The 20,102-nt window shown below is 44.5% G+C and overlaps 1 protein-coding gene across 8 annotated transcripts in view; it reads right to left on the bottom strand.

Moving 5' to 3' along the window:
- The window catches only part of LOC133462059 (protein unc-79 homolog), a 55,070-nt gene that overhangs the window by 11,526 nt on the left and 23,442 nt on the right, over window positions 1-20,102 (bottom strand). For 6 of the 8 annotated variants that reach the window (XR_009784241.1, XM_061743162.1, XM_061743165.1 and 3 more), the window contains 10 exons: window positions 19,888-20,045; window positions 6,361-6,542; window positions 5,871-6,072; window positions 5,588-5,770; window positions 4,470-4,538; window positions 3,815-4,152; window positions 3,540-3,722; window positions 3,028-3,190; window positions 2,712-2,861; window positions 774-2,045 (listed from right to left, as the gene is read on the bottom strand). Coding sequence is in view for 7 of the 8 variants with exons in the window: in XM_061743162.1 (XP_061599146.1) it covers window positions 774-2,045; window positions 2,712-2,861; window positions 3,028-3,190; window positions 3,540-3,722; window positions 3,815-4,152; window positions 4,470-4,538; window positions 5,588-5,770; window positions 5,871-6,072; window positions 6,361-6,542; window positions 19,888-20,045 (2,900 nt within the window). In the remaining variant the exon portion in view is untranslated. The remainder of the gene's footprint in view (window positions 1-773; window positions 2,046-2,711; window positions 2,862-3,027; window positions 3,191-3,539; window positions 3,723-3,814; window positions 4,153-4,469; window positions 4,539-5,587; window positions 5,771-5,870; window positions 6,073-6,360; window positions 6,543-19,887; window positions 20,046-20,102) is intronic. The other 2 variants (XM_061743164.1, XM_061743166.1) reach the window with 2 other exon arrangements.

The raw sequence follows: 20,102 nt of genomic DNA, 5'->3' as shown, positions 1-20,102 counted from the left end.
TACTCCAGAAAGACTCAGCCGCTCTGGGATTATTTTTGTGACAAACAATGTTTCTGACCTACATATGAGATTTCTGCTGAAAACATCTGATGTGTTGTCTTTGTCCAATTTTCACACAAATATAGGATTTGAAGGATTTCAATTTTTGTTTTTTTGCATTCTGTTATCCAATACCTTTTTTTGGAAATAGATAAAAGGGCTGTGATTGACTTTAGATTACTGAGGCTTATACACTTACGATATACTTTTGATCCGATTTGGTACACAAAGGGAGAGCTGGCGTTTTACAAGGTGGTGATTCATTAAAAATAAGACCCTGCCTTGAGAGACAGATTTAAAACAAATTACACTGAATAATAGTGGCATTGTTAAAGGGGACACATTATTAAAAAGAAGAAAAAAAATCCCTTCACATATGGTTGAGAGAATTTATTTAGGTGTCCAAAGTGCTGCCATGTCCAAAACCTGGGATAATGGAACGCTTTGACTTTTGGTTTGGGGCCAAATAAGCCTGGAAATATGGCCACTGAGAAATAGTTCAACTTAATAAAAAGAAAGAAGCATAATATGTCTCCTTTAAAGTTGAAAAGTGTTATAATGAGCCCATGCAGCCTGATCATTAAATATGTTTAGAGGTTTCTTTTTTAACCTTTACAAGGCGCTAAGATTAACTGAGGGCCTTTGCTCTGCCTCGGGTCATTTTGACCTGAGCCTTAGCGCCTTGCAAGGGTTAAGATATGTTTTTTTTTATTTTAATCTGTCTTCCTTCTTACCAGATTCAGTGGCTGGTTCACCACTGAGCTTGTCGAACGTGTTGAACGAGATGTCCAGATATTCCCTCTGAATGGCACTGACAGCTATCTTCCTCTGCTTTCGCTGCCGGGGAATGATCTGGATTTTAAACTCAGTTTCATTGTTGTCATCTCCATAGTCAGCTTTGGAGATACTATCTGCTTCATCCCCCATGTCGTCATCTTCTTCATCATCTCCATACTCTTCTTCATCGTTGCTGTTACTTTTGCTCTTCTCTGGTGAGGACAGCGGCTCTGCTTTGTCTTCTGGGATGTCCAAGAAAATGGTCCTCCCAGAGGGGCTTGTATCGGGTCCCATCAAGATCCTAACTAGCTCTGGGGTCACAGGCATCTCGTCCAATGAAGTGTCAGGGACATTGGGGGTCTTCCTCAGCAGATCTCTCTTCTGCTTCAGGGTCATGGGGCTGTCGTGACAGAGATTCTCTGGTCGCTCAGGGATCTCCAGAGAGGTGCTGGGAGTCACAGGTCTTGTTCTCTTTTCCACCAATTCTTTCTGTGATCTTCCCTCTCTGTCAGCAAAGTGTGAGGTCTTTCTATCACCGGAACAGTCCTCCACACTCACCTGAACCACAGGAGACAGCCTTAATGTGTTGCTGCTTGCGGGGGAAGCAGAGACCTTTGGAGTCCCATTTAGCCTGGTGGTGATGATGGTGTTAAGGTCAAACTCTTCATCGCTCTCCACGATCCTCAGAGGAGGCAGTGACTCAAACACCAAGGAGTCGCTGTCGGACATGGAAAGCAGGGAGTGTTTTTCCAAAATTGATGTGCAATCAGAGGAAAGGTCAATGAGATCTTGATCCTCCTTCTCCTGTACCGATCCCTCTAAAGAACCCTGATCCAGTTTGTCTTCGAAGGTTTCCATGCAGCTGAGACGGACCTCTGGGATGACAGGCTTGGACGTGTCTGACTGGCCCCCCCGAGAACCTCGTCGATCCACAGGATCAACCGGAACGGAAGAGCCGTCAGAGGATCCCTTACCGTGATGCTTGCGAGACATGGCAGAGGATGCCGGCAGAGCCGTGGGGGCCACCTGCATGTCACAACGATCAATGCAGGACTTTCTCCGGTGTTCATCCAGACTGAAGAGGATGGAGTCAGTGTTGGCGATGTCCAGAGATTTCTGCTTGTGCATGGCCTGCAGGCGCTTCTTCCTGGTGCTCTCCTCCCTCACACAGTGTAGGATGCTGTCCTGGAGGGCTGTCCCTTCACGGTACTCGGAAAGCTCAATTTCACCTGGTACGCAGAAGAAAAAAAGGAAACCTTATTGCTGTGAAACAAACGAGACTCCTGTAATTGCAAAATAGTGTGCTAATAAAAGAATTCATACATAACCATAACTAAATATTATTTATTAATTCAGGACTTATTAAATTTAAAGAAATAGTTGAGTTACAGACGTTATTAGTTATGCATAGGGCAAAAAGAAAATTATTACCAAGTAATCTACAGCAGTTGTTTGTTTTTTTAAATCCAGAAGATATAGAACATAGAAGGAGATATAATTTCAAACATCAGCATGCAAGGACCACTCTTAAGCAGATGTGTACATCGGTTGTGGGAGTAAAACTGTGGAACTCTCTAAAGAATGATTTAAAGGAATGCACAAATTTACTTAGGTTCAAAAAAATGTATAAAGATAAAATATTTAAGTTATATGATCATGAATAGACTGGGACTTAAGCAGTATTATTAATATATGTGGTTGGTTCTATTTAAGTGTATAATTTTGTAAATATTGGTTACATTGACTGTTTTTTGTTTGGTATTGAATAAGGGGCAGGTAAAATAAGACTTGTCTTCATCCTGCTCCTTTTCGTTCATGGGTGTGTAGATTGACCACCATGCACGAAATAAATAAATAAATATAAATATAAAAAAAAAATAGTAAACATCTCTTACTTTTCTTGGCATTCAGCTCCACCGGCTGATACTTCACAGACTTGCTTCCACCAATCCTCTTCAGGCGAGCAAAGAACGTCTGAGACTCTTTGTTTGCAGCCCCGGTGGGCGTGTCGTGGACATCTGACTCATCAAACACACTGTCTTCCTCTAATACAGAGAAAGATAAGGAACATCAGCACTGCATCTTTCACTTATGTGGCATTCAGAATCTCTCAACAAAACCAGAAGTTTTAGTATGTCCACCCTTTTGCGGTTTTATGACCTTTGAAATACAGTAGGACGTATTAATGACACAGCAGTTCCCTTTTTTCACCTTTTTCTTTCTCGCTGTAGCGGCTTATGTTGGAGTTGTCGCTGTACAGCGGCCCTGCCGCGGCGTGTGGACGACAGCTGTGATACTGTGCGTTTAACGTGTTGATGGTGATGTGGATCAGATGGATAATGACTTTACTGCCGTCCATGTCTCTGTAAGGGTACTGCAGTACATAAAACGCAATTGTTTAATCATGCAACCATCTTTACAATTGATATCCTGGGGGGGGGAAACGGTTATTTTTATTGTAACATAATTCTATGATTTGCTATTTAATAAATACTTTATATTCATACATTTCATATTGCACTTAGTGAGTTTCCACTTTTGTTGTTGTTTTTTTAATAAATATCAAAAATGTCAGGGTTTTAAAAAAATAAATTACAACATGATTAACAATAATGCAGAGGTAGAGAAACACTTTGTCAAGGTGAGTCAAACGGTACTGGCCCCTAAATCATAAATTATATTCTTCAAAGAAATGTTGCTGTCATTTGATTATATTAAAATACCTTGTACAGTATAACTAGCAGAGCTTTGAGCCACATCTGTCGAATGTGTGGCTTCAAAGCCCACAAGGAACATCTGGGCGGCTGCTGAAAATAGTGTCTGAGCTGAGGACAAGTGCAGTACTTCAGAACCTGGACCACCAGGGGGAGCAGCTGCTTCCCCAAGCCAATGTTGTAATCCATCACCTGACGGAGAGAAGAGTTATATTCCCAATATTCCCCAATGACAGTGCAAACTTTTGTAGCAAAACAGAGTAATCAAAAGGTATATTAGTCACTTGTGCAATGCCAGCAATGAAGGCGTTGAAGCAGGTGGACGTGCGCATCTTCTGAGGTGCAATCATGAAACAGCCTTCCTGCTGGTCGTAGCCCAACAGGACGTAGAGGTGGCGCTTCACTGTGTTGAAAGCCTTGGCACTGCCGATGTCGGCCTCGGCACTGCTCCGATCTTTGGCCATGAACTTCATGAGGACCATGATGAGCTGGTGAACGGTCTGGTGGTCGATGCCGGCGTCCTCGGGGAGCAGGTCTCTGATGACGGCGTCGTCTTCGGGGGAAGGGGTCTGTCCTGCAAGAGGGGCTGACGCGTCAGGGTTAAAGTGTGGCAGGAAACGCGCTGAAGAGAGGAGAGGAGGTGGGGGAGAGGGCAGGTGGCAGTAGCGAGGGAAGGGAAGGGGGACAACACAGGGGTCGGGGAGTCAACGCATCCTGTCAAGGGAGTAGGAAACATCATCATGCAGTCTACACAGAAATATGAAATATGTATATGGCATACAAACACACACAAAAATGACCTGCTTACAGTTTTTTTGTGTCAAATGTTTTTACTGATATTTCTTTGTTTGTTTTATTGATACTTACACTGCTTTCCCTTGTATATGATGAAATAGTGAAAAGTTATATTGCGTATTTCAGATCTGGGTTGTCATTTACCTGGCAGGACTTTCTCTATCATATCTCCAAGTGTGGGGGCAGAGTGCTCCTGCCTCGTAAGCCTGAGCGCTAAAAATCACATATGAAGAACATAATTTAGGAAATTTTACAGCCGAAGTTGCACAGGACGCATGTCTGAGCTTCACGATCATCCCTCACATGTGCACACCAAAAACATACACATAATATTCACAGGAAAACAGAACCCACATGGGGTCAAAACAACGTGAAATCACAACGCTACTGAGATTTCCAACAAACCAACCACATGTTGCTTTGAAGACGACACAAGTAAGATGTCGCTGAAACTCAGACAGCCCTCTGTGCAGAGTTTAAGATGAAATGAATGAAATAGGAGGTTGTTCCTGTTTTTACCACTTAGAGTAGGACTATTTAGTGTAATGAGTGTTGGAAACAAGGAAGTGATGGGAGATACATAAGGAAATGAGGTCAGACTTTGGTCAAATTGCCTTTACAGACAGAAATTAGTTTGTTGTTTTATTTTCTATTCGATTTCAATTATATCACTTACTGTGCACAAAAATCACAGGTCATTTTCCAAGTAGAAATGCTTCACAGTTTGTGAATCCTTCATATTTTTATATAATTGTTTCAAAGTATGAGCTAAAACATTCTCATGTTTTCAAACGTTTAAGTTATATAAATAGTCTGTTTTAATTCAAGAATGGGGATTTTGTTGATCCGTATCATGCTGGAAAACATTGCAAAACCATCTAGAGATTGAAGTCCACCAAAAGTCCATTCTTACTCTCTCCAGAAATGGAGGGCAAGCAAATATCAGGCCAGGAACGAGGCGTCTAATTGCCTGTGAGATTAGAGGCATACAGGGTTAATTAAAAAAAGAACTAAAGGTCTCTTGGCTACAATTAATGTTCATGAGTCCAGCATCAGAAGCACAAAGATTTTACATAAAAAGATGTTTTAAAGAAAATGTTGAGGTCCTTTCAACCTTTCAAGTAATTAAAGTACTGACTCTGTCACGTAATGTCAGATTAGCCAAAGGACTGGAAACACGTCTGAAAAGATCTTTGCAAGCAGTCTTTGACCAGAAGTCGAAATACAGGGACATTTCACAGACTGACTGATTTGCTACTCACGCAGTCGATTGCTCAGTGATTCTGGGAGTGAAAAAGCCCGTTTAGACTCTGCCGGGTCTCCTTTCACACTGTCACGCAAGGAACGCACACTCTTCTGCCGATTCCTGGCAAAACGGGCTCGTCGTATCTTCCACAATGCTGCATCACTAAGGTTAGCCACATTGGTCCGAACAGCTGTAATGGCTGCAAAAGATTCATGATAATAATAAATTACACTGTCAGGCCAAAATGCTTTGCTTATGAGCTGTTGACGTGAAGAAAGGAGGATATTATAGCTACGCACTAGTGGGGAAGGGAAACTCCTTATTGCAGTCAAGGTGCAGCTGTGCCTCCAGAGATAAAGTTTCAAAGCGGTTGACGAAGAACTCCCAACTAAGAGCAGGAATGTCTTTCTTCAGGACATGTAGCAGCAGAAGTTTGCTGAGAATGATGGGACGATCCCTCACCACAGTGTCAAACTGGAAATCCAGGCACAAGCACAACCCCTGCAAAATGCAAAATGCACACATAGATGTACAACAGAACATGAATACATTCATCTCCATAAACGCTTGGCTGTTTTTCCCCCAAAAGTAATAACAGATATTCATTAAAGAGTTAACTTACTGAAAGTAAACTTGAGTGTTATAACATAAATGCAGATATAAATGTGTTTTATACCCAGAATTTATTATATAGATTTACTAAATCAAAAAAGTAGACTCAAAACCATTGAGTTTGGAAATAACAGAACAGGATTTTTTATGTCTGGCCTGTGCAGCAGTGCAAGTCACCTGCAGGGCTGGTCTCTTGATGGTGTCCAGCAGCAGTCTGGCCCTGGTGGCCACAGCTGGGTTAACGTCTTCTACAGAGGCCAGGAAGCAGCAGAAAGCGTGGGCTAGGGCGTACTTCAGCAAGTGGTTTTTGGTCACCGCACCAATGTCCAAGAACCGACACAGCACAGCAACCTTCTCGACTGGGAAGAGTTGAGGATTTGAGAATAAAAATGAGTCATCACATTAAGTCCAGAAGGAACACACAGTGAACAAAACACAACACGCGGCCAGATGTTGTGATAAAATAATCAAGATTTGATTAACAGAACCAGCACTTATACATGAAAATGACTGATAAGTTCACGTATGGCTGCACTATAACTTGTTTAGCTGCTATTGTTTATATGCTAGCATGTTGCTTTTGCATTGGTGTAATACACTGGGGTAGCAACATGGATTTTGTTGTTAAAGAGTTAAAGTTAAAAAAAAAATTCCTCATAAATCATGTCCATCATGAATACATGATTCATTTGTCATTTGTTTCTAGACAACAAGCGTAAAAGATCAATCATGCAATGATCAATATGATTTGATCTGTTGAGAAGGATGCATGCAGATACACATAACTAAGTACAGTAAATTAAAAAATGATTTAGGTATAATATTAAGGAACTTGGACTTTAAGCTGTGTATTTCCATTTCATGCAGTGCAAAAGTGACTTTCTACATTTCAGAAAAAGAGTATTGTACTTTATATCCAGCTATAGTTATTTTAGTTGACTGCTAGTCACTTTTTTAAATTAAAATGTTTAAAATACAGTGAATTGTTGGAAATTTAACTAAAAAGTCTCATATAGTTTAAATTATACAGCATCTTAACACATTTTAATGAAAAATGCTGTATGCATCAGAACTCTTTTAAACATTTTATCTAATGTTCATATATATAAAACTTAAGTGGATCCAATCAGGTTCACCTCCAGCAACTACAAAAGTAACAACAGTACAAAAAGTATAGATATTTAAAAGACTATTTTCCCAGCATCCAGTCGTTATCGATTCAAATGATGATTTGTCTTCTTTTTTTTATTATTCTATTCTAAAATCCACAAACTCTCCACTTTGGACAAATTAGATAAAGTTCCCATGTTGACCACCAGGTGTCAGTGTCTGAGAGATTGTGAAACTGGGAAGCTGCTGGGATGCCCAGGCTAAAATACTCTCTTTGAATAATGTATGCACATATTCATATGTTTGTGTGTTTCAGCACTGCTAAAAGGTGGTAATAATTATGTAGGTGAATATGACAATGAAAATAATCAACAACATTTCAAGCTGATAAGGTGACAGCGTTTAGCTTGATGTCAGATTAATCTATTTAAATGCTCAGAATTTTGGCATATTTAAATACACAAGAAGAAAATAGCTCTACACCTCCCATGAAACGTTCAATGCGTGTCTGGGGGTTTCCTCGTGTAATTGCTCTACTGCTTCCTATAAATTCATACGAAGTCAAATCACAGGATCCTGCTCTTGTGTCAAGGTCACAAAGCTGCTCCCTGCCAATCACATGCGAGAAAAATCCTATTAAATCCCCCAACTCCTCTTTGCTGCTTATTTGAGCCTCACAGTAACCATAGCAACACAGGGGAGTGGAGTGGGCAGGCAGTGGTTAAGGAACAGATTATACCAAAACAAAAGGGGTTCTTCCTGATCTCAGTTCATTGCACCCGTGAAGAGAAATGTGAATTCAATGATAAAGATAACTAGACAAAATTCCCGGGAAATTTTGAAGTGCCACGGACTACTGCCGGATGATCGCGGGATGCACCCATGACGGTCAAGGACTCGATACTTAGTCATTTGACACCACCCATGACTCTCTATGTCAAACCATTCAAAAGATATTGGACTATAATGTATCGGCCAATCAGAAGAAGGGGCGGGGCTAATTTGCACCAATGAGGGTCAAGGACTCGATACTTAGTAATATGACATCACCCATGACTCTGTATGTCAAACCAATCAAAAGATATTGGACTATAACGTATCGGCCAATCACAAGAAGGGGCGGGGCTAATTTGCACCAATGAGGGTCAGGGACTCGATACTTAGTCATTTGACACCACCCATTACTCTCTATGTCAAACCATTCAAAAGATATTGGACTATAACGTATCGGCCAATCAGAAGAAGGGGCGGGGCTAATTTGCACCAATGAGGGTCAGGGACTCGATACTTAGTCATTTGACACCACCCATTACTCTCTATGTCAAACCATTCAAAAGATATTGGACTATAACGTATCGGCCAATCAGAAGAAGGGGCGGGGCTAATTTGCACCAATGAGGGTCAGGGACTCGATACTTAGTCATTTGACACCACCCATTACTCTCTATGTCAAACCATTCAAAAGATATTGGACTATAACGTATCGGCCAATCAGAAGAAGGGGCGTGGCTAATTTGCACCAATGAGGGTCAGGGACTCCATACTTAGTCATTTGACACCACCCATGTCTCTGTATGTCAAACCATTCAAAAGATATTGGACTTTAACGTGTCAGCCAATCAGAAGAAGGGGCGGGGCTAATTTTCACCAATGAGGGTCAGGGACTCGATACTTAGTCATTTGACACCACCCATGTCTCTGTATGTCAAACCATTCAAAAGATATTGGACTATAACGTGTCGGCCAATCAGAAGAAGGGGCGTGGCTAATTTGCACCAATGAGGGTCAGGGACTCGATACTTAGTCATTTGACACCACCCATGTCTCTGTATGTCAAACCATTCAAAAGATATTGCACTTTAACTTATCAGCCAATCAGAAGAAGGGGCGTGGCTAATTTGCACCAATGAGGGTCAGGGACTCGATACTTAGTCATTTGACACCACCCATGTCTCTGTATGTCAAACCATTCAAAAGATATTGGACTATAACGTATCGGCCAATCAGAAGAAGGGGCGTGGCTAATTTGCACCAATGAGGGTCAGGGACTCGATACTTAGTCATTTGACACCACCCATGTCTCTGTATGTCAAACCATTCAAAGATATTGGACTATAACGTATCGGCCAATCAGAAGAAGGGGCGGGGCTAATTTGCACCAATGAAGGTCAGGGACTCGATACTTAGTCATTTGACACCACCCATTACTCTGTATGTCAAACCATTCAAAAGATATTGGACTATAACGTATCGGCCAATCAGAAGAAGGGGCGGGGCTAATTTGTATATATAATATACAAATGTAAATATTTATATGTATAATAATAATAATATACATATATATCCAATGAACCTGTTCCCAGCAGGACTGGGGATCATGTAAGGTCAAAAGGTCAGGGTTCAGATTCCTCCATTTTCCAGGTTATATTACATGAAGTCTGTAATGACTGTGTCATGGGACCAGGTCTGGGTCAGTCTAATCAGCACAGCTGTGCTCTGGTTGTTAGGGGCAACAAGAACCTGATACAGAGGGAGCGGGAATGACAGCTAGATTTTCGGTTGTGACAAACCTCAAATCACTCCACTTTGCGGTCAAACCGTAGCTCTTAGCAGAAATATGAAAACATCGTGAGAGACAGAGAACCCAGAACATTCTGTCAATCTTATTTTCATTCAGATATTCCTTAAAATGTGTTAGTAACGGCAATTCGAAAACAAAAATGAGATTTTTTTTAAGAAAATGTTTTTTAACATGGGAGTCAATGAACAGCGAGACAGGAATTGGCGCGTCTGTTGGGCCCCCCGTTAAAATTTTGTGCACACCACGCCTGTCAAAGTCACATTTTATAAATCACAACACCTATGTCTATATTCTGACCAAAAATGATCTGTCTACCTTTTACGGTTTGGCCGTGACCTCGAGTTACAAATAAGAAATCATGTTTTTTTTTCAGTGTAACTACACTCTAGCAAACTGACTCCCGTGCTCTAGATTTGAAAAAAAGTGATTTCCAGACCTCGCTTGAGGGCTCATATCTTGAAAAGTGTACATTTTAGGAAAAAACAGTCCGGGGTTTAGAGAGAGAAGAGAAGTTTTCCTCCGTTTTGAAGTTTGAATGACGTTTCTACGTGCAAGTATGAGAAAGATACGTGACTCAGAAAAAAGGTGATTTTTTTTTTTTTTAACCTCATCCCACACACAGTGTGAAATGCTGCCCCATACAAATACATGGCCCCCATTAGTTTGGAAATTTGGAAATGTTTTTGCACTTCGTGCAAAAACTATTCGTGCCATCGTTCTGAAAATCCACAGGAATGTAGTTAAATTCAGGGCCTACAACTTTCTAAATCAGTTCATAATTTTTCGAGTAACGGTGTGCGAGTGGTGAGGCCCCAAAGTTCACGCAATGCGTTCCGGATGGGGCAAAAAGCGCACGTTTGTGCACGTTGCGCAAAAACGTGCACGCCAATCGCTTATAAAAGTCATACCCATCGATTCCCGATTAAGGCGCACGTTTCTACGTTTTTACTTTTCGCGTTTTGTCAAAGCTGTGGGACTAGTTACGCGCCGAAGTTTTTACGGAAGAATATATAATAACTAGACAAAATTCCCGGGAAATTTTGAAGTGCCACGGACTACTGCCGGATGATCGCGGGGCTTATTTGCACCCATGAAGGTCAAGGACTCGATACTTAGTCATTTGACACCACCCATGACTCTCTATGTCAAACCATTCAAAAGTTATTACAGAAAATATGTAATAGGCTAATAGAACCGCTAACAAGACCGCTAACGGGATCGCTAACTGAACCGCTAACGGGATCGCTAAAGGGATCGCTAACGGGACCGCTAACGGGACCGCTAACCGAGCCGCTAACGGAATCGCTAACCGAGCCGCTAACAACCGCTAACGGAACCGCTAACGGGACCGCTAACGGGACCGCTAACGAGACCGCTAACGGAACCGCTAACGGGACCGCTAACGGGACCGCTAACGGGACCGCTAACGGGACCGCTAACGGAGCCGCTAATGGGGTCGCTAACGGGACCGCTAACAACCGCTAACGAAACCGCTAACAGTACCGCTAACAGAACCGCTAACTGAACCGCTAACGGGATCGCTAACGGGATCGCTAACGGGACCGCTAACCGAGCCGTTAACGGAATCGCTAACCGAGCCGCTAACAACCGCTAACGGGACCGCTAACGGGACCGCTAACGGGACCGCTAATGGGATCGCTAACGGAACCGCTAACGGAACCGCTAACGGGACCGCTAACGGGACCGCTAACGGGACCGCTAACGGGACCGCTAACGGGATCGCTAACGGGATCGCTAACGGAGCCGCTAATGGGGTCGCTAACGGGACCGCTAACAACCGCTAACGAAACCGCTAACAGAACCGCTAACTGAACCGCTAACGGGATCGCTAACGGGACCGCTAACCGAGCCGTTAACGGAATCGCTAACCGAGCCGCTAACAACCGCTAACGGGACCGCTAACGGGACCGCTAATGGGATCGCTAACGGAACCGCTAACGGGACCGCTAACGGGACCGCTAACGGGATCGCTAACGGGATCGCTAACGGAGCCGCTAATGGGGTCGCTAACGGGACCGCTAACAACCGCTAACGGAACCGCTAACAGGACCGCTAACGGGATCGCTAACGGGACCGCTAACCGAGCCGCTAACGGAATCGCTAACCGAGCCGCTAACAACCGCTAACGGAACCGCTAACGGGACCGCTAACGGGACCGCTAACGGGATCGCTAACGGAACCGCTAACGGGACCGCTAACGGGACCGCTAACGGGATCGCTAACGGGATCGCTAACGGGCCGCTAACCGAGCCGCTAACGGGATTGCTAACGGGATCGCTAACAACCGCTAACGGGACCGCTAACGGGATTGCTAACGGGGTCGCTAACTGGACCGCTAACGGGATCGCTAACTGGACCGCTAACGGGATCGCTAACAGGACCGCTAACAGAACCGCTAACGGGACCGCTAACACCAATAACACTACCATCCCATAATAAACACCTACCATCCCATAATAACACTAACATCCTATAAAAACACCTGCCATCCCATAATAACGCTAAAAACCTTAAAAAAACACCTGCCATCCCATAATAACACTAACATCCTATAAAAACACCTGCCATCCCATAATAACACTAACATCCTATAAAAATAAAATGGGGATCATGTAAGGTCAGGGTTCAGATTCCTCCATTATCCAAGGTAAAGTATTATGAAGTCTGCATTGATGTGTCATGTGACCAGTTCTGGGTCACATGACCCGGAAGTATGGTAGTGTATATTGTATTGGAATGACTCAGCTAGTTTTTTGGATTTGACAAGCCTCAAATAACTTCACCTTGTAATCAAACTGTAGCTCCTATCAGAAAAACAAAGACATCGTGAGAGAGACAGAACCCGGAAGATTCTGACAATCTTAATTTTATTCAGATATTCCTTAAAATGTGTTAGTAACGGCAATTCGAAAACAAAAATGAGATTTTTTTTAAGAAAACTTCATTTAACATGGGAGTCAATGAAGAGACAGACAGGAATTGGCGTGTCTGTTGGCTCCACCGTTAAAATTTTGTGCACACCACGCCTGTGAAAGTCACATTTTATAAATCACAACACCTATGTCTATATTCTGACCAAAAATGATCTGTCTACCTTTTACGGTTTGGCCGTGACCTCGAGTTACAAATAAGAAATCATGTTTTTTTTTCAGTGTAACTACACTCTAGCAAACTGACTCCCGTGCTCTAGATTTGAAAAAAAGTGATTTCCAGACCTCGCTTGAGGGCTCATATCTTGAAAAGTGTACATTTTAGGAAAAAACAGTCCGGGGTTTAGAGAGAGAAGAGAAGTTTTCCTCCGTTTTGAAGTTTGAATGACGTTTCTACGTGCAAGTATGAGAAAGATACGTGACTCTGAAAAAAGGGGAAATTTTGTCTTTTTTCTCGACATTTTCCCATCCGCTTTGAATGGCGCCATAGGAATACATGGCAAAATGGTCTCCCCATTAGTTTGGAAATTTGGAAATGTTTTTGCACTTCGTGCAAAAACTATTTGTGCCATCGCTCTGAAAATCCACAGGACTGTAGTTAAATTCAGGGCCTACAACTTTCTAAATCGGTTCAGAATTTTTCGAGTAACGGTGTGCGAGTGGTGAGGCCCCAAAGTTCACACAATGCGTTCCGGATGGGGCAAAAAGCGCACGTTTGTGCACGTTGCGCAAAAACGTGCACGTCAATCGCTAATAAAAGTCATACCCATCGATTCCCGATTAAGGCGCACGTTTCTACGTTTTTACTTTTCGCGTTTTCTCAAAGCTGTGGGACTAGTTACGCGCCGAAGTTTATACGGAAGAATAAATAAATAAAGAAGCCTGAGCAATAGTATGAGTGCCTCGTGCTGCGCACGAGGCACTCCTCCTCCATTGAGCTTGCGCATCTCAATGGAGGAGGAGTGCCACGTGGCGCAGCCGTGGCACTAACTAGACAAAATTCCCGGGAAATTTTGAAGTGCCACGGACTACTGCCGGATGATCGCGGGGCTTATTTGCACCCATGAAGGTCAAGGACTCAATACAGATTCCAATGACACCACCCATGACTCTCTATGTCAAACCATTCAAAAGTTATTACAGAAAATATGTAATAGGCTAATAGAACCGCTAACAAAACCGCTAATGGGACAGCTAACAGAACCGCTAACGGGACCGCTAACGGGACCGCTAACTACAGCTAACGGAACCGCTAACAGGACCGCTAACAGGATTGCTAACGGGGCCGATAACGGGATCGCTAACGGGACCGCTAACAGGACCGCTAACCGAGCCGCTAATGGGATCGCTAACGGGACCGCTAACAACCGCTAACGGGACCGCTAACAGAACCGCTAACAGAACCGCTAACGGGATCGCTAACCGAGCCGCTAACGGGATCGCTAACGGGATCGCTAACAACCGCTAACGGAACCGCTAACGGGACCGCTAACGGAACTGCTAACGGGACCGCTAACGGGACCGCTAATGGGATCGCTAACGGAACCGCTAACGGGACCGCTAACGGGACCGCTAACGGGGCCGCTAACGGGACCGCTAACGGGACCGCTAACGGGACCGCTAACGGGACCGCTAACGGATCGCTAACGGGATCGCTAACTGAACCGCTAACGGGACCGCTAACGGAACCGCTAACGGGACCGCTAACGGGACCGCTAACAACCGCTAACGGGACCGCTAACGGGACTGCTAACGGGATCGCTAACGTGACCGCTAACAACCGCTAACGGAATCGCTAACAGAACCGCTAACGGGACCGCTAACAGGATTGCTAACGGGACCGCTAACAGGACCGTTAACGGGATCGCTAACAGGACCGCTAACAGGACCGCTAACCGAGCCGCTAATGGGACCGCTAACAGAACCGCTAAGGGGATCGCTAACCGAGCCGCTAACGGGATCGCTAACGGGATTGCTAACAACCGCTAGCGGAACCGCTAACGGGACCGCTAACGGGATTGCTAACGGGATCGCTAACTGGGCCGCTAACTGGACCGCTAATGGGATCGCTAACGGAATCGCTAACGGGACCGCTAACGGGACCGCTAACCGAGCCGCTAACGGGATCGCTAACGGGATCGCTAACAACCGCTAGCGGAACCGCTAACGGGACCGCTAACGGGATTGCTAACGGGACCGCTAACGGGGTCGCTAACTGGGCCGCTAACGGGGCCGCTAACGGGATCGCTAACGGGACCGCTAACACCGATAACACTACCATCCCATAATAAACACCTGCCATCCCATAATAACACTAACATCCTATAAAAACACCTGCCATCCCATAATAACACTAACATCCTATAAAAACACTAACATCCCATAATAACACTAACATCCTATAAAAACACAGATGTGTGTTCATCTAAGGTTAAAAGGCCAGGGTTCAGATTTCTCCATTTTCCAGGTTATAATATGAAGTCTGTACTGACTGGGTCATGTGACCAGTTCTGGGTCAGCCTAATCAGTCAACAGCTGAGCTCTGGTTGCCCGGCAACAACAACCTCGAAATGAGGAAGGTTCCGGGAAGTTCCGGAAGGTTCCTGGCTGACTGTGAGAAAACCCCAGATTTTTGCCTTGTGACAAGCCGCAAATAACTTCACATTGTAGTGAAACCGTAGCTCTTAGCAGAAAAACGAAAACATTTTGAGAAACAGAGAACCTACCAGATTATCTAAATGTTATTTTCATACAGATATTCCTTCAAATGTGTTAGTAACGGCAATTCGAAAACAAAAATGAGATTTTTTTTCAGAAAACTTCATTTAACATGGGACTCAATGGAGAGCGAGACAGGATTTGGCGTGTCTGTTGGGCCCCCCGTTAAAATTGTGTGCACACCACGCCTGTCAAAGTCACATTTTATGAATCTCAACATCCATGTCTACATTCTGACCAAAAATGATCTTTCTAGCTTTTACGGTTTGCCCGTGAGCTCGAGTTACAAATAAAAATTATGATCATTTTTCGAAAGTCTCTCCACTCTAATGAATTCGAACCGCACTGAAGATTTGACAAAAAAGTGATTTCCGGTCCTCGCTTGAGCGCTCATATCTTGAAAAGTGTACATTTTAGGAAAAAACAGTCCGGGGTTTGGAGAGAGAAGAGAACTTTTCCTCCGTTTTGAAGTTTGAATGACGTTTCTACGTGCAAGTATGAGAAAGATACGTGACTCGGAAAAAAGGTGAATTTTGTCTTTTTTTTCTCAACATTTTCCCATCCGCTTATAATGGCGCCATTGAAATGCATGGGAAAATCTTCCCCATTAGTTTGGAAATTTGGAAATGTTTTTGCACTTCGTGCAAAAACTATTCGTGCCATCGTTCTGAAAATCCACAGGACTGTAGTTAAATTCAGGGCCTACAACTTTCTAAATCGGTTCATAATTTTTCGAGTAACGGTGTGCGAGTGGTGAGGCCCCAAAGTTCACGCAATGCGTTCCGGATGGGGCAAAAAGCGCACGTTTGTGCACGTTGCGCAAAAACGTGCACGCCAATCGCTAATAAAAGTCATACCCATCGATTCCCGATTAAGGCGCACGTTTCTACGTTTTTACTTTTCGCGTTTTCTCAAAGCTGTAGGAGGAGTAGCCGGACAAAGTTTTTACGGAAGAATATATAATAACTAGACAAAATTCCCGGGAAATTTTGAAGTGCCACGGACTACTGCCGGATGATCGCGGGGCTTATTTGCACCCATGAAGGTCAAGGACTCGATACAGATTCCAATGACACCACCCATGACTCTCTATGTCAAACCATTCAAAAGTTATTACAGAAAATATAGAACCGCTAACTGAACCGCTAACGGGATCGCTAACGGGATCGCTAACGGGACCGCTAACGGGACCGCTAACCGAGCCGCTAACGGGATCGCTAACCGAGCCGCTAACAACCGCTAACGGAACCGCTAACGGGACCGCTAACGGGACCGCTAACGGGACCGCTAACGGGACCGCTAACGGGACCGCTAACGGGACCGCTAACGGGATCGCTAACGGGATCGCTAACGGGATCGCTAACGGGACCGCTAACCGAGCCGCTAATGGGATCGCTAACGGGACCGCTAACAACCGCTAACAGAACCGCTAACGGGACCGCTAACAGAACCGCTAACAGAACCGCTAACGGGATCGCTAACAACCGCTAGCGGAACCGCTAACGGGACCGCTAATGGGATTGCTAACGGGACCGCTAACGGGGTCGCTAACTGGACCGCTAACGGGATCGCTAACTGGACTGCTAACGGTACCGCTAACGGGATCGCTAACGGAATCGCTAACTGAACCGCTAACGGGACCGCTAACCGAGCCGCTAACGGGATTGCTAACCGAGCCGCTAATGGGATCGCTAACGGGACCGCTAACAACCGCTAACGGAACCGCTAACAGGACCGCTAACAGAACCGCTAACAGAACCGCTAACGGGACCGCTAACGGGATCGCTAACAACCGCTAGCGGAACCGCTAACGGGGTCGCTAACTGGACCGCTAACGGGATCGCTAACTGGACCGCTAACGGGACCGCTAACGGGATCGCTAACGGAATCGCTAACTGAACCGCTAACGGGACCGCTAACGGGATCGCTAACAACCGCTAGCGGAACCGCTAACGGGACCGCTAACGGGGTCGCTAACTGGACCGCTAACGGGATCGCTAACTGGACCGCTAACGGGACCGCTAACGGGATCGCTAACGGAATCGCTAACTGAACCGCTAACGGGACCGCTAACTGAGCCGCTAACGGGATCGCTAACCAAGCCGCTAACGGGATCGCTAACGGGATCGCTAACGGGACCGCTAACGGGATTGCTAACGGGACCGCTAACGGGGTCGCTAACTGGACCGCTAACGGGATCGCTAACTGGACCGCTAACGGGACCGCTAACGGGATCGCTAACAGGACCGCTAACAGAACCGCTAACGGGACCGCTAACACCAATAACACTACCATCCCATAATAAACACCTACCATCCCATAATAACACTAACATCCCATAATAACACTAACATCCTATAAAAACACCTGCCATCCCATAATAACACTAACATCCTATAAAAACACCTGCCATCCCATAATAACACTAACATCCTATAAAAACACCTGACATCCCATAATAACACTAACATCCTATAAAAACACCTGTCATCCCATAATAACACTAACATCCTATAAAAACACCTGACATCCCATAATAACACTAACATCCTATAAAAACACCTGACATCCCATAATAACACCTATCGTGTGTGTGTGTGTGTGTGTGTGTGTGTGTGTGTGTGTGTGTGTGTGTGTGTGTGTGTGTGTGTGTGTGTGTGTGTGTGTGTGTGTGTTCATCTAAGGTTAAAAGGTCAGGGTTCAGATTTCTCCATTTTCCAGGTTATACTATGAAGTCTGTACTGAGTGAGTCATGTGACCAGTTCTGGGTCAGTCTAATCAGTCAACAGCTGAGCTCTGGTTGCTAGGGGCAACAAGAACCTGATACAGAGGGAGCGGGAATGACTCAGCTGGATTTTTGGTTGTGACAAACCTGAAATCACTCCACTTTGCGCTCAAACCGTAGCTCTTAGCAGAAAAACGAAAACATTTTGAGAAACAGAGAACCTACCAGATTATCTAAATGTTATTTTCATACAGATATTCCTTAAAATGTGTTAGTAACGGCAATTTGAAAACAAAAATGAGATTTTTTTTAAGAAAACTTCATTTAACATGGGAGTCAATGAAGAGAGAGACAGGAACTGGCGTGTCTGTTGGCTCCCCCGTTAAAATTTTGTGCACACCACGCCTGTCAAAGTCACATTTTATAAATCACAACACCTATGTCTATATTCTGACCAAAAATTATCTGTCTACCTTTTACGGTTTGGCCGTGACCTCGAGTTACAAATAAGAAATCATGTTTTTTTTTCAGTGTAACTACACTCTAGCAAACTGACTCCCGTGCTCTAGATTTGAAAAAAAGTGATTTCCAGTCCTCGCTTGAGGGCTCATATCTTGAAAAGTGTACATTTTAGGAAAAAACTGTTTCGGGTTTGGAGAGAGAAGAGAAGTTTTCCTCCGTTTTGAAGTTTGAATGACGTTTCTACGTCCAAGTATGAGAAAGATACGTGACTCAGAAAAAAGGTGATTTTTGTCTTTTTTTCTCAACATTTTCCCATCCGCTTATAATGGCGCCATTGAAATGCATGGGAAAATCTTCCCCATTAGTTTGGAAATTTGGAAATGTTTTTGCACTTCGTGCAAAAACTATTCGTGCCATCGTTCTGAAAATCCACAGGACTGTAGTTAAATTCAGGGCCTACAACTTTCTAAATCGGTTCAGAATTTTTCGAGTAACGGTGTGCGAGTGGTGAGGCCCCAAACTTCACGCAATGCGTTCCGGATGGGGCAAAAAGCGCACGTTTGTGCACGTTGCGCAAAAACGTGCACGCCAATCGCTAATAAAAGTCATACCCATCGATTCCCGATTAAGGCGCACGTTTCTACGTTTTTACTTTTCGCGTTTTCTCAAAGCTGTAGGAGGAGTAGCCGGACAAAGTTTTTACGGAAGAATATATAAATAATAATAAGCCTGAGCAATAGTATGAGTGCCTCGTGCTGCGCACGAGGCACTCCTCCTCCATTGAGCTTGCGCAGCTCAATGGAGGAGGCGTGCCACGTGGCGCAGCCGTGGCACTAATAAATAAGCCTGAGCAATAGTATGAGTGCCTCGTGCTGCGCACGAGGCACTCCTCCTCCATTGAGCTTGCGCAGCTCAATGGAGGAGGCGTGCCACGTGGCGCAGCCGTGGCACTAATAAGCCTGAGCAATAGTATGAGTGCCTCGTGCTGCGCACGAGGCACTCCTCCTCCATTGAGCTTGCGCAGCTCAATGGAGGAGGCGTGCCACGTGGCGCAGCCGTGGCACTAATAAAATAACAACCAAATCCTGATATTTCAGCTGACAAAGCTCAGATACATTTGAAGTTATACATAGCATCACCTAAACAGCATCTCTTACCAGCTTCAAATCGTATTTTCCAGTCCTTGCTGTTGAAGTTAGTGTTGATCAGGTTCCAGAAGATGTCTGCTCCATTAGACAGGGACAGTGCATGGAGAAGCTGTGGCACAGCCAGGGAGGCCAGCTGGCAAAACTCTGACTTCAACATTGACCAGAGACTGAAACCCAAACACCAGAAAAGACATGTGCACAACAGCATTCAAGGAACATACAAC

This window comes from Cololabis saira, chromosome 16, assembly GCF_033807715.1.
Source record: "Cololabis saira isolate AMF1-May2022 chromosome 16, fColSai1.1, whole genome shotgun sequence".
Lineage (NCBI taxonomy): Eukaryota > Metazoa > Chordata > Actinopteri > Beloniformes > Belonidae > Cololabis > Cololabis saira.
The sequence above is the reverse complement of the archived record's forward strand: the minus strand, read 5'-3'. Positions and strand labels throughout refer to the sequence as shown.